This window comes from Oncorhynchus mykiss, chromosome 13 (assembly GCF_013265735.2).
Source record: "Oncorhynchus mykiss isolate Arlee chromosome 13, USDA_OmykA_1.1, whole genome shotgun sequence".
NCBI lineage: Eukaryota > Metazoa > Chordata > Actinopteri > Salmoniformes > Salmonidae > Oncorhynchus > Oncorhynchus mykiss.
In genome coordinates this window covers 31,032,990-31,047,934 of record NC_048577.1, presented here as the reverse complement: position 1 = coordinate 31,047,934, position 14,945 = coordinate 31,032,990, and the positions used below count along the sequence as shown (strand labels likewise).

General features: G+C 41.6%; 1 protein-coding gene across 5 annotated transcripts in view; it reads left to right on the top strand.

The window, feature by feature from the left end:
* The first annotated feature begins 341 nt into the window (after positions 1 to 341).
* LOC110486102 (pre-B-cell leukemia transcription factor 1) overlaps positions 342 to 14,945 on the top strand; it is a 54,398-nt gene continuing 39,794 nt past the window's right edge. The window contains exons 1-3 of one of the 5 annotated variants that reach the window (XM_036940753.1): positions 342 to 1,242; positions 8,746 to 8,859; positions 10,574 to 10,647. In XM_036940753.1, the coding sequence (XP_036796648.1) occupies positions 1,064 to 1,242; positions 8,746 to 8,859; positions 10,574 to 10,647 (367 nt within the window). In that variant the 5' untranslated portion in view covers positions 342 to 1,063. The remainder of the gene's footprint in view (positions 1,243 to 8,745; positions 8,860 to 10,573; positions 10,648 to 14,945) is intronic. The other 4 variants (XM_036940752.1, XM_021557451.2, XM_036940754.1 and 1 more) reach the window with 4 other exon arrangements.

Genomic DNA, 14,945 nt, shown 5'->3' with positions numbered 1-14,945 from the left:
TTCCCCCCTCAAACGTGGTTTTTATGTGGGAGGAGAGTGACTGTCCCACTGAGGACCCGTGAAAATACACCGGTGATCATCCTGTTAGCTAACTATTTAGCATGCCAGTGTCGTTGCCTTAACTAGTATTGCCCACTTGCTAAATTTGTTTGGAATTGATCAATAATTTGCGATGATGTGATTCTATTTTAGCACACATCAACTTAGCTATGTTTTGAGCTTCAGCATTGTGGTCCCACTTAATATATATATATATATATATATATATATATATATTTTTTTTTTTAAACTTAGCTAGCGTTATTTACTTGCGACAGCATAGTTATCTAAATGAACCCACATGTTGCCTGTTATTTGCATAGCTAGTGTTATCAAATTATAATCAGTTATTTTCTTTACCGATGCCATACGAGTTTGTTTTCTGCACAAGAAGTGTCTAGCTAACTGGCTACTTAGCCAGCTAATTTGGTCATTAGCTACACCAGCTAGCGCGAGCTGGTATGTGAACGACGCACACTTGTCCTCGCGCAGCTTTTTCCCTGTCTGGGTAAACAATATATATTTTTTTTTGATAAGCCCCTTCTGAACCACCGCGAGTGTGATTTATTGATGTATGCATCTAGCTAGCAAGGTGTTGCCACATTTAGTTTTGTCTTTATTTTTTGCATTATTTTGAATGCATATTTTATTTGCCGGACATTTTCTTGTATTAGCGCAAGGCGCTGTCTGCCAGCTCCCTACTTAGGTGCATGTGTCCGTTGCTTTTTTTCCCCCCTGTATATTTCTTAGGGCTACACAGCTAGCTTGACAGTTGCTTAGCTAGCAGCATTTATTCGCTATAGCAGCTTGCCCCGGTTGACATCGGCGAGTAGCACAAATCGTTTATGAATGTGGAACTGCTTTGGAATTCTTTTTTTTAGGTTAACTAACGTTAGCTGGCTGTAATTAATTACTATCAGCCAGTGGCGTATGATTTGTGCTGGGGGTTTCATTGTTAGCTAGCTATCTGGCTAACTGTGTGAATTCGATTGTGAGGAAAGGACCTACGTTTTTTTAAGTAGCTATGGATGATCAAACGCGAATGCTGGCGGGTCTCACCGGACTCGGCGGGTTATCACAAGGCGACGTTGGCGACCCAGACTCGGTTAGGAAACAGCTCGGTCAACCTCAACAAGACATTGGGGATATTCTACAACAGATCATGGCCATCACAGACGAAAGCCTGGACGAGGCGCAGGCCAGGTAAGAAACGAGCTGCGAGGGAAATTTGGAGCGAAGATGAGACGATATGTTTTCGTCGTGTTCTGTTGCTCGCTTGTTGCCTGGTACAGTACAATGATGGACATTTTTTGATGTGATGCACGCTGCTTTATTCAGTCACTTGTGGTTTGTCAACAGAAGATTTAATTTCTGACTAATAATTTAATGGAGGGCTACACGAATAAAGAAAGCAGGCTCCTCACACACAGAATATTTATATAGCCTAGCCCATTGGTGCCAAACATACGGCCCAGGTGCCATATCCGGCCCACGAGGGGTCCAATCATGCATGCGTTGAGTAAAATCGTTTGTATTTGTGTGGAGGAAAACAGTCAAAATAATTTAAATTACTAAAACAAAATCTTAACTGTATAAATGATAATGGAGCTACACTCATACAGTTTGACTGTATTTAGGTCATTTATGAACATTTGAACATCTTGACCATGTTTTGTTATCTCCACCCAGCACAGCCAGAAGAGGACTGGCCACCCCACATAGCCTGGTTCCTCTCTAGGTTTCTTCCTAGGTTTTGGCCTTTCTAGGGAGTTTTTCCTAGCCACCGTGCTTCTTCACCTGCATTGCTTGCTGTTTGGGGTTTTAGGCTGAGTTTCTGTACAGCACTTTGAGATATCAGCTGATGTACGAAGGGCTATATAAAATAAATTTGATTGATTGACTGTCGAGCTCTCAAAAAAATAAATAATAATAATAATAATAATAATTAAAGCTAAACAGAGCATCAAATTCCGATTTTTGAAGGCAAGGAAATATAACATTTTCAGTGCAGCTCTCCGTACCTCGTTGAACACAGAATGCGGCCCTGGGACAAAATTAGTTTGACACCCCTGGTTTAGCACATTCATAGATGCTAACCACCTTTAACGCCTAGTGACAATGGTGTCTTCTGGCTAGTGGAGTTGCGTTAGGTGCCCCACGCATAAGCTAAACGGTAACATGCATCGCTTGTTACAGTTTTGGAAACATAATGATTGTAGCAGTTTTCATAGCAGCAAGAAATCATTTTCAAAAAACAAAAGGTTAAATTACCGCTCACTTTTTTTTACTGTGCTTTAGGGTTCCCACGTGGCCATATTTCAAAGTTAAAGCGCTTGTTTTACGGAAGACAGTTGACTACCTGTGCTAATTGGCAGCGTATCCAAACACCTGTGTGTAAACAGAAGACTGACGCCACACAAACGTGTTGTCACTGAAAAATACTTTCGGCTGCAACTGTTACAACCGGTTAAATCAGTATACAGCAAGTGTAAATTTAGCATTTGTGAAAAATGTTTTGATGTGATATGAAAGACTGCTTTATGTTTCTCGAAACGTACCGCAATTGAGAATCTATTCACGTTTAGATGGAGTATTTGGTTGTTTTTGGCTGGCAGAGCCAAGGTCTTTTGGACTAAAGAGTTAACGTTAGGCTCCTATTTTACAGCTCAAGATTAGAACATCTCTCATTGCATTGTGGTTTTCACACATCGTGGCATCTTTGCCTGATTTCATGTTTTGATTTACAGTTACAGTTGAAGTCGGTACTTTACATATGCCTTAGCCAAATACATTTAAACCCAGTTTTTCACTATTCCTGACATTTAATCCTAGTAAATATTCCCTGTTTTTGGTCAATTAGGATCACCACTTTAATTTAAGAATGTGAAATGTCAGAATAATAGAGAATGATTTATTTCATGTGTTTATTTCTACACATTCCCAGTGGGTCAGAAGTTTACATTCACTCAATTAGTATTTGGTAGCATTGCCTTTAAATTGTTTAACTTGGGTCAAATGTTTCGGTTAGCCTTCCAGAAGCTTCCCACAATAAGTTTTGGGGAATTTTGGCCCATTTCTCCTGACAGAGATGGTGTAACTGAGTCAGGTTTTAGGCCTACTTGCTAACACAGGCTTTTTCAGTTCTGCCCACACATTTTCTATAGGATTGAAGTCATGGCTTTGATGGCTACTCCAATACCTTGACAATGTTGTCCTTAAGTCATTTTGCCACAACTTTGGAAGTATGCTTGAGGTCATTGTCCATTTGGAAGACCCATTTGCGACCAAGCTTTAACTTCCTGACTGATGTCTTGAGATGTTGCTTCAATATAATATAGTCCCTCCTGCAGCAAAGCACCCCCACAACATGATGCTGCCACCCCTGTGCTTCACAATTGGGATGGTGTTCTTTGGCTTGCAAGCCTCCCCCTTTTTCCTCCAAACATAACATTGGTCATTATGGCCAAATCGTTCCATTTTTGTTTCATCAGACCAGAGGACATTTCTCCAAAAAGTAAGATCTTCGTCCCCATGTGCAGTTGCAAACCATAGTCTGGCTTTTTTACAGCGTTTTTGGAGCAGTGGCTTCTTCCTTGCTGAGCGGCCTTTCAGGTTATGTCGATATAGGACTCGTTTTACTGTGGATATAGATACTTTTGTACCTGTTTCCTCCAGCATTTTCACAAGGTCCTTTGCTGCTCTTCTGGGATTGATTTGCACTTCTCGCACCAAGTACGTTCATCTCTAGGAGACAGGACAGGTCTCCTTTCTGAGCGGTATGACGGCTGTGTGGTCCCATGGTGTTTATACTTGCGTACTATTGTTTTGACAGATGAACGTGGTACCTTCCAGGCATTTGGAAATTGCTCCCAAGGATGAATCAGACTTGTGGGGTCTAAAAAAATGTTTTTTTCATCTGAGATTTTGGCTGATTTCTTTTGTTTTTTCCCATGATGTCAAGCAACAAGGCACTGAGTTTGAAAGTAGGCCTTAAATACATCCACAGGTACACCTCCAATAGGCTAATTGACATAATTTGAGTCAATCAGAAGTTTCTAAAGCCATGACATCATTTTCTGAAATTGTCTAAGTTGTTTAAAGGCACGGTCAACTTAGTGTTTGTAAACTTCTGACCCACTGGAATTGTGATACAGTGAAATAATCCCTCTAAACAATTGTTGTAAAAATGACTTGTGTCATGCACAAAGTGGATGTCTTGACCGACTTGCCAAAACTGTAGTTTGTTAACAAGAAATGTGTGGAGTGTTTGAAAAACGAGTTTTAATGACTCCAACCCCAGTGTACTTCCGACTTCAACTATGCAAATAGCACGTCTGATTTAGCTCCTAGGTAGTTGGAAAGCCAGGGCAATCAGTGTTACCCGGGTTATGTAAAATGTAACATTCAGATCTATGATACCTTGTTGGTTCACCTCGATCTCTTGAAGAGTGGGCATGACTACATGAAAGCTGAAGTTTTCCCCAATGTGTTAAGTTTAAACACGTTTTTGGCTGTCGTCAAATGACCATGCCATGTGACAGTGCGTGTAGTATAAATACATTTTCAGTTCACACTTTTAAAGACACATTTCAACTTGTTTAACTCTGCTAAGGGTTAGTATTTAATCTTGACAGATTGTACTATCTACGATTGTTCAACCTACATCCTAATGAAGGTGTGTCAGACCACCATTTTTTAAAATAAAAAGTGGATGAAGGTTGTGAAGTTACTTTTCCTCTTTCAATTACATTAGCATTCATTTAGTGTTTTTTTTTATATATATATTTTTAAATTATTTTGGGTTACATCACTGAACACATGCAAGCGCAATCAAACCATTTGTTCCCATCACAGGCCTGCCAAATTGTTAGCCCTGCTAAATAAATGGTGTGTTATTGCTATCCGGGATCCCATAAGTCTTACCGAACCTTAACTCTTACCTTAGCCATTGTAAATGTTAACATCCATGTGGTAAGGACGTCCCAAAGAACCCAGATAGCAAGGACCATTTAGGAATGCGTCCCAAATGGCAACGTATTACCTATATAGTGCACCATTTTTTTTGTTGCATATTGCACTATATAGGGTGCACGTTTGGACACATAAATACACTTGATTAATCTCCAACATTGTCATTAGCATAGATAATCAGGTTGCCTTTAATTGAGCCGTCGCTGTCGTTGATCTTTTGAAATTCAAATGGTCGTTAGTTAAAATGTTAGAGGGACTTCACTTGTGTGGGCTTGTAAAAGTTATTTCTATTGCCAGATCTGATATGACACATCAACATGACTATGGAAATATAATAGCATGGTGTATTTATAGGACATGTTAATCAGTCACTTGTTTTGACAGAGCAATCATTCATATTTTAGGTCTTTCACTTCACTTGTTAATGCATGCATAATATATGTTTGCATATCATGACTCTTGGTGTGTGCATGACAATAAGCAAATTGCCCATATTCATATGCCATGTGACTTTGAGGAGCTGTAGGTTAGCTGAATTCAGGGGGGGGTTCAGAATTGTGAACAAAAGATTGGGCTGTCCCAATACGAGACCAGTGTGTGTGATGTCATTTGCTAGTGATTTTCCACCACACATTTGACCACCTGGTTCTCTTAATTAATTCACTCCCTCCCGTCCTCGTGGTGTGCATCCTTTTCATTTTGCAAGGGGTGCAATCAATTCTCCTAAAACGTGTACGGGAGTGCAGCTGTCCGAAAATCTAGTTTCTATTAATGAGATGGGGGTGCTGGACGCTACACCCACAGCTTATGATGATTCTGATGAACTCAAGGATATTACCTTTTACTGTTAAGGGTATAACTTTGAAGACGTAACTAACTGGAATATGTGTTCAAGAAAAAAATTAGGCCCAAAATAATGTTTGTGTGTACAATGTTGAAGACCTTTCTTTTTTTTTTTTTTTTTTTTTTTTTCTCCCCCCAATGTCTATGGTGTGTGCATGATGTGGTTGTGAGTTTTTGGATGTCTGTGCTATAGATTTATACTCTGTCTGAGAGATGTTCAGAGTTAAGCAGTTAGTTCATTTTTTTTATTTATTATTTTTACTTGCCTAGCATTTTTCGGCGCATGATTAGGTAGGCCTAGCTTTTTTTTTTTTGAGTCTGGGATTGGATTAGTCCATCGAGTAGAGGTCGACCGACTGATTAATCGTAATGGCCTATTAATTAGGGCCTATTTCAAGTTCTCATAACAATCGGTATTTTTGGGGGACGATTTTTTTATACATTTTTTTTATTTAAAAAAATATATATTTTTATTTAACTTGGCAAGTCAGTTAAGAACACGTTCTTATTTTCAGTGACGGCCTAGGAACGGTGGGTTAACTGCCTTGTTCAGGGGCAGAATGACAGATTTTCACCTTGTCAGCTCCAATCTTGCAACCTTACAGTTAACAAGTCCAACGCAATAACGACCTGCCTCTCTCTCTCGTTTCACTCCACAAGGAGACTGCCTGTTACTCGAATGCAGTAAGCCAAGGTAAGTTGCTAGCTAGCATTAAACTTCTCTTATAAAAAAACAATCAATCATAATCACTAGTTAACTACACATGGTTGATGATGTTACTAGATATTATCTAGCGTGTCCTGCGTTGCATATAATCTGACTGAGCATACAAGTATCTGACTGAGTGGTGGTAGGCAGAAGCAGGCGCGTAAACATTCATTCAAACAGCACTTTCGTGCGTTTTGCCAGCAGCTCTTTGTTGTGCGTCAAGCATTGCGCTGTTTATGACTTCAAGCCTCTCAACTCCCGAGATGAGGCTCGTGTAACCGAAGTGAAATGGCTAGCTAGTTAGCGCGCGCTAATCGTTGTTGTGTTGCTGGTTCAAGCCCAGGGAGGAGCGAGGAGAGGGACGGAAGCTATACTGTTACACTGGCAATACTAAAGTGCCTATAAGAACATTCAATAGTCAAAGGTTAATGAAATACAAATGGTATAGAGGGAAATAGTCCTATAATTCCTATAATAACTACAACCTAAAACTTCTTACCCGGGAATATTGAAGACTCATGTTAAAAGGAACCACCAGCTTTCATATGTTCTCATGTTCTGAGCAAGGAACTGAAATGTTAGCTTTCTTACATGGCACATATTGCACTTTTACTTTCTTCTCCAACACTTTGTTTTTGCATTATTTAAACCAAATTGAACATGTTTCATTATTTATGAGGCTAAATTGATTTTATTGATATATTATATTAAGTTAAAATAAGTGTTAATTCAGTATTGTTGTAATTGTCATTATTACAAATAAATACATTTTAAAAATCGGCCGATTAATCGGTATCGGCTATTTTGTCCTCCAATAATCGGCATCGGCGTTGAAAAATCATCATCGGTCGACCTCTAATCAAGAGGATACTTATAATTCCCACCCCCTACCAGACTACAGCATGCCAATCCATATCAGGGCATCTCTGGTACTAATTAAAGAGTTGCACCACACCACCACTACTCTGACTTGGATAGCATTTTTGGAACAATTAAACATAGGCAACATTTTTCTGAGAAGGAATTCAGTGACTCCGTCAAGAAGGCTCTTAATGTTTGCCCTAGGATAGACCGAGCATGCGTCTCTGGCACTCCTAAAGGAGTTCTACCACTACTCCTACTCCTGTTGTTTACATGTCTCCGGCCTTCTCATCTGAGGATGGAGTCAGAAACTCTTAGGCAGCAGCTAAAGCCTATTCTGAGGTGTAAGGTTGTCACGATACCAGTATCAGACTGAACTCTTGGGTCCTTTTAAGAAAAATCTACTGCATGTAAAATATTGTGTGCTATAGCTTGGGAAATAAACATGATTATGGGTGACAACGTAAGGCTATTTGTTTTCAGCATTAGGACTGTTTTCTTTAGAAAATGTAGTCCGCTTCATGTTTTTTGTTTTTGCCATGATACTGCTGAGTATCGTGACAACCCTAATTAGTTGTATATGCAGGTCTGAAGACCTGAGATGCTCTAGATCAGTGAAATTACTCACTAGTAGTTTCTCTCAGCAGAGGTAGGCTAGATTGATTCGTTTTTTATTTGAAAGTTTAACAAAATACAAACACAGTATACATTTGAAAACGTGCCAGGGATGAAAGTTAATTACGTATTTCAATACAGCAGCAAGATGGAGAAAGTCAACTGTTTTTGACTTGGACATGATATAGCCCATCATGGATTAGCCCTAGTCCATGATTTTAGATGGTCTGATAAAGGCCTATTCAATCCTATGATTTACATTTTAGCCTTTGATTTTGGACTAATTGCTCTCCTATCACTCAAACTTTAGACGAGAGGGCCAAAGAGGTGACCTCCACTTTTTTTTTTGGCGTATCTCTGCACACGCAGACACACGCCATCAAATGTAGCCTGCCTAGGCCACCTGTGGGGCCCCTTGCATGCATGCATACATACATAGTCCCCCTCCCCGGGTCAGTATAAGAGCTGTCTGGGCTGGGTGGCAGGAGAGAACAGATGAGATGGCTGGACAGCACAGTGCCCTGCTGGTGCACTATGTACCGGGTCTGACCCAGTGTGGTAGGATGGCTGTTTTTCTATCTGGGGTGGCATCGGAGATAACAAATGAGGAGGAGACGACGACGACAACAACAGTGCCATACTAGTGCACTACCACTCAACCTGTCCTGCCCGCCCCTCACCCTCTCCCCCTATTACCCCATATCCAGATGCTGGCCAGAGGAGTCGCCGGCGCACTGGGGCAGATCGGATGACCCCGCAGAGGGAGGGGGAGCTGGGGGGGGCACGGCAGGGGGTGGCCTGCCACTCAACTTCCAGCACAGGTCAGTAGTGTACAGGACCCACAGGACTGACCGCATGCCCCATGAGAGCACGAGCACCACACCAGCTCCTGCTCATACCCCCCCTGACCCCCATCTCCCTCCATGGCCCCCCTCCCACTGAAATCCTCTCACTTGCAAAATAAAAAATGTTGCTCAGTGAGACAAACCTGTGTAATTAAAGGTTAAATAAAAATATAGAATTAAGACTGACACACAGGTGGACATATTTATGCACTCGCTCGAACAAGTAATGTAACGAGCAATTCCCTCGTTATCGGCAGACACATCAATATACACTTCTTCTCGGCGTATAAATACTCACGCATTTCCCCATATGATATAGCCGAGGTTAGGCCTCCTACATGGTAGGGTGTTGAGGTTAGGCGTTGCCTACTCATTCATATGTTGTATCATGGTTGTTTCCTTCTCTCTCTGATGCCTGTGTCGGGAATGTTTCAAAACAGCTCATCAGTTGAACACCTTTTTACCTTTGTCATGCTCCCCTTTTGGGTAGTATTATTTTGACCTGTATTTTTTGGTCAACTTATTTTATCCATCAAATCCATGACTGTATGTTTTAGCTGTTGCATATTTCAGCACGTGATTCCCCAATGTATTTCATGAGTTTGAGTATGAGATGTTTTGTGGTTTTATAAATAGGCATAGATGCAAAAAAAATAAAAATCAAAGGTTCCCTTCAGTTGAGGATCACAGCTCTAGGGAGTTATCATGACACTCTGGAAGGGCTCAATATTAAGCTCTTCACTGACGCTGCACAGATCAGAGCAATGAGGAATATGTGAGTTATGTTTCTGTGTGTGTGTTGTGTCAGGGATTTTCAAACTTTAATGTCAAGGCCTCCTAAATATTATGAGCCCCTGGGCAAGGACCCCCTACTAAAATTGAATTTTCAAGAGCTGCCATTTAAATTCCAGAGCCGCATGCAGCTTTGCAATCTTTGCGATGACTACCAGTGGTAAACCTGCAATCCTACACATTTTGCAATGAGGTTGAGAGAGAATTTAGCCGTTTTAAAGCAAATTTCCTGCTATTCTAAACATTTTGCCATGGCTTATGCCGTGTTCATATGCTATCCAAGCAGTATTGGGTACCTAACTAAGTTTTGTTTGGGTGCCCGCCGCTGGAAATAATAATCATTTGGATGGGTACCCTTGGAGGTTGGGGCCCCAGGGCACATGCCCTGCGTGCTCGTTAGTAATAAGGCCCTGGTCTACCAGTGATGGCGCCTGGCCCATTTTTAGTTTGTGTTTGCATAATTTAATTTTCTAATTGAGAGTTTATAATATAATTAAAAGTCAAGTGTCGCTGAGTGGGTGTTCAGCAGAGTATGCTTTCACCCAAAAATTACTGTGTGTATAAAAATAACATGGCTTTGGCGGTAACTTAATAACAGTGCTTATGGGGGACCAAGATATTAAGCTCAATGTGAAACTGAGTGTGTGATAATATAACTACTTTTTTCTTTTTTTAAATGAGCTTTTATAAGTCCATTAATACAGAACCTTGCACTACTAGATCAATGCAGGATGGACGAACCTCATCGACTCTAATTTAGCTCGCTTTTCCATGGCGCGGCATATGCTATGAAATGACTAGGACAAGCAGGCATATATTCTAATCTTACCTCCAACTCCCTCTCTTCCTCGCTCTCTTTCTTCTCCCTCTCTCGCTCTCTCTCCTTTCTTGCCGGCAGGAAACACGCCCTGAACTGTCACAGAATGAAGCCTGCCCTCTTCAGCGTTCTGTGTGAGATCAAAGAGAAGACCGGTGAGTCTCCACTTTTTGTTCTCAACTATCATCCCAGTCTGCCTGAATCTCAGTTCTACTAAAATGTGCACTCAATAGGAATTGTTTTATAACTTAAACCCACATTTCTGTGAAAATAATACAATTTTATTGTCAGTTACCTTACTTCTCTCCACACATTTCAAAGCATTGGATTGGTGTAAGCATGAGCTGGGGAGTTTCCACAATCTCTTATGCCAGTGCTTTCCTTTTTAAATCGATGAAGGGAAGTGCAGAACTTGAACGAGCACTCGTTCACTGGGTCCATTAGGCCCTGGTCAAAATAAGTGCTCTATATAGGGAAGAAGGTGCCATTTGGGTTGCGGACCAGAACTCTACACCAATATTTTCAGGTTGTTTCAGACATATAGGCCTTATGGGTGCTTCTATTGGTTTGTTAATGGAAACCTTGGCACCTGGTTCATTACCTATTGATACCTCCGAACACTATTGACTGGATATTGATTTCATTGGTTGATTTGGTAACTAAGATTTGAAAGGAAAGTAGGTGGTTGTTTTTGTTATGCTGAGCTGATCTTAACCTGCTGGAAGCAAACGAGCTAATATCATCAATTTGAACTACATGTTCTGTGTCTGAGCAATTTCAAAGGGCAGGGATAGAATCTGCGACAGTATGCTATATATACAAAAGTATTTGGAAATCCCTTTGAATTAGTGGATTCGGCTATTTCAGCCACACCTGTTGTTTACAGGTGTATACAGTTGAGCACATAGCCATGCAATCTCCATAGACAAACATTGGCAGTAGAATGGCCTTCCTGAAGATCTTAGTGGCTTTCAATATGGCACCGTCATAGGATGCCACCTTTCCAACAAGTCAGTTAGTCAAATTTCTGTCCCGGTCAACTGTAAGTGCTGTTATTGTGAAGTGGAAATGTCTCGTAGCAACAACTGCTCAGTTGCTTCGTGGTAGGCCTCACAAATCTCAGAGTGGGACCACTGAAGCGCATAGCGTGTAAAAAATAATTTGTCCTTGGTTGCAACACTCGAGATCCAAACTGCCTCTGGAAGCAACGTCAGTACAAGAACAGTTCATTGGGAGGTTCATGAAATGGGTTTTCAAGTCCGAGCAGCCGCACACAAGCCTAAGATCACCATGCGCAATGCCAAGAGTCGGGCTGAGTGGTGTAACCACCGTTGGACTCTGGAGCAGTGGAGACGCGTTTGATGAATTGATGAATTTCGCTTCACAATCTGGCAGTCCGACAGACAAATCTGGTTTTGGCAGATGCCAGAAGAACACTAACTACCCAATGCATAGTGCCAATGATAAAGTTTGGTGGAGAAATAATGGTCTGGGGCTTTTTTCTATTTTTTTTTTCGTGTTAGGCCCTTTAGTTCCAGTAAAGGAGAATCTTAACGCCACAGCATACAATTACATTCTAGACGATACTGTGCTTCCAACTTTATGGCAACAGTTCAGGGAAGGCCCTTTCCTGTTTTAGTATAACAATGCCCCCTTTCACAAAGCGAGGTCCATACAGAAATGGTTTTGTTGATCGGCGTGGTAGAACTTGACTGGCTTGCACAGAGCCCTGACCTCAACCCGATCGAACACCTTTGAGATGAATTGGAATTCTGATTGCGAGCCAGGACCATTTGCCCAACATCAGTCCCTGACCTCCCTATTGCTCTTGTGGCTGAATGGAAGCCAGTCCCCGCAGCAATGTTCGAACATCTAGTGGAATGCCTTCCCGGAAGAGTGGATGCTGTTAAAGCAGCAAAGGAGGGGACCAACTCCATATTAATGCCCATAATTTTGGAATGAGATGTTTGATGAGCAGGTGTCCACATACTTTTGGTCACGTAGTGCAGCTTTTCCAGACCAGCCATGGCTCTCATTAAAAAGTTCTTAGTTCCTATCTTATTAGCTATTCTAGTCAGCTAGCGCTCTCTGGTATGGTTCAAAGGAGGAGGCCGGCTCAGGAGTGGAGGGATGGATGGATGGCAGATTGATGGTTATGGTGGCTAGCGTGGGAGGAGAGAGGCTGGGCTTTAGAGCTACCTGCCCTCCTCCTTTCTCCACTCTTACCTCTCCTTTTCATGGATTCTCTCTTTTCCCTGCCTTAATTACTTCCCCATCCTCCTCTACTCTCCCCTTCTCTTGCCCTCTCTCCTCTCCCCTTTATGTCGCTCTCCTTTTGTAATACAGTTAGAAAGTGCTGCTGCACTGCTGCCTGTTATGGCAACCTGTCAGCAGTGCATTATTGCTCTCTCCTCATAGGAACAGAGTAGGCTGGAAGGGGTAGGATAGCCTGTTGCCCAGGCAACCCGCGGCCTTGTTTACCCTGATGCCTTTGATTTTTCACATAAGCTTTCTGGTGGACAGAGGCCTGAAAATGTGTGGCTGGATGGAATGGAGGCATAGAGCACCAATGGTTATAGGTTAAATCAGTTTGGTTTGGATGTCACCTTTAGCTTTGCCATGGTTATTACTTGAAATACACTAAACAAAATATATAAACGCAACATGCAACTATTTCAAAGATTTTACTGAGTTACTGTTCATATAAGGAAAACAGTCGATATTAAATGAATGCATTTGACCCTAATCTATGGATTTCTTATGACTGGGAATACAGATAAGCATCTGTTGGTCACCGATACCTTTTTTTAAAGTAGGGGTGGGGATAATAAGTCAGTATCTGGTGTGACCTCCATTTGCCTCATGCAGCGTGACACATCTCCTTCTAATAGAGTTGATCAGGCTGTTGATTGTGGCCTTTGGAATGTTGTCCCACTCTTCAATGGCTGTGTGAAGTTGCTGTATATTGGCGGGAACTGGAACGCACTGTCGCACACATCGATCCAGAGCATCCCACACATGCTCAATGGGTGACATGCCTGGTGAGTATGCAGGCAATGGAAGAACTGGGACATTTTTAGCTTCCAGGAATTGTGTACAGATCCTTGCGACATGGGGCAGTGCATTATCATGCTGAAACATGAGGTGATGGCAGCGGAGGAATGGCACAATAATTGACCTTAGGATCTCGTCACAGTATCTTTGTGCATTCAAATTGCCATCAATAAAATATTTGTTCATTGTCCATAGCCTGCCCATACCATAGCCCCACCGCCACCATGGGGCACTCTGTTCACAACGTTGACATCAGCAAACCGCTCGCCCACCCAACGCCTTACACGCTGTCTGCCTTCTGCCTGGTACAGTTGCAACTGGGCTTCAACCCTGAAGAGTACACTTCTCCAGTGTGCCAGTGACCATCGAAGGTGAGCATTTGCCCACTGAAGTTGGTTACAACGCAGAACTGCAGTCAGGTCAAGACCTTGGCGCTTTGAGCTTCTCTGAGACGATTTCTGACAGTTTGTTGTGCAAACCCGCAGTTTCATCAGCTGTCTGGATGGCTCATCTTAGACGATCCTGCAGGTGAAGAAGCCGTATGTGGAGATCCTTGACTGGTGTGCTTACACGTGGTCTGCGCTTGTGAGGCCGGTTGGACGTACTGCCAAATTCTCTAAAATGACATTTGAGGCGGCTAATGGTAGAAAAATGAACATTAAATTCTCTGGTGGACATTCCTGCAGTCAGCATGCCAATTGCACGCGCCCTCATATGTGGGTTGCGTGACGACTAGAGGTCGACCGATTTATGATTTTTCAACGTCGATACCGGTTTTAATAGGCCAGTTTTTGTATGTGTGTGTAATAATGACAATTACAACAATACTGAATGAACACTTTTTTAACTTTAATATAATACATAAATAAAAATCTATTTAGTCTCAAATAAATAATTAAACATGTTCAATTTGGTTTAAATAATGCAAAAACAGTGAAGAAAGTGAAAATGCAATATGTGCAGTAAAAAAGCTAACGTTTCAGTTCCTTGCTCAGAACATGAGAACATATGAAAGCTTGTGGTTCAATATTCCCAGTTCTTCAATATTCCCAGTTAAGTTTTAGGTTGTAGTTTTATAAAATGATTCATAGGACTATTTCGCCCTATACCATTTGTATTTCATATACCTTTGACTATTGGATGGTCTTATAGGCACTATAGTATTACCTGTCTAATCTCGGGAGTTGATAGGCTTGAAGTCATAATAATAAGTCGCCGTATTCAAGCATTGCGAAGAGCTGCTGGAAAGTGCTGTTTGAATTAGTGCTTACGAGCCTGCTGCTGCCTACCACCGCTCAGACTATACTATCAAATCAGACTTAATTATAATATAATCAACACACTTGGGTCATTAATATGGTCAAACTATAATTTCGAAAACAAAACTTTTATTCTTTCA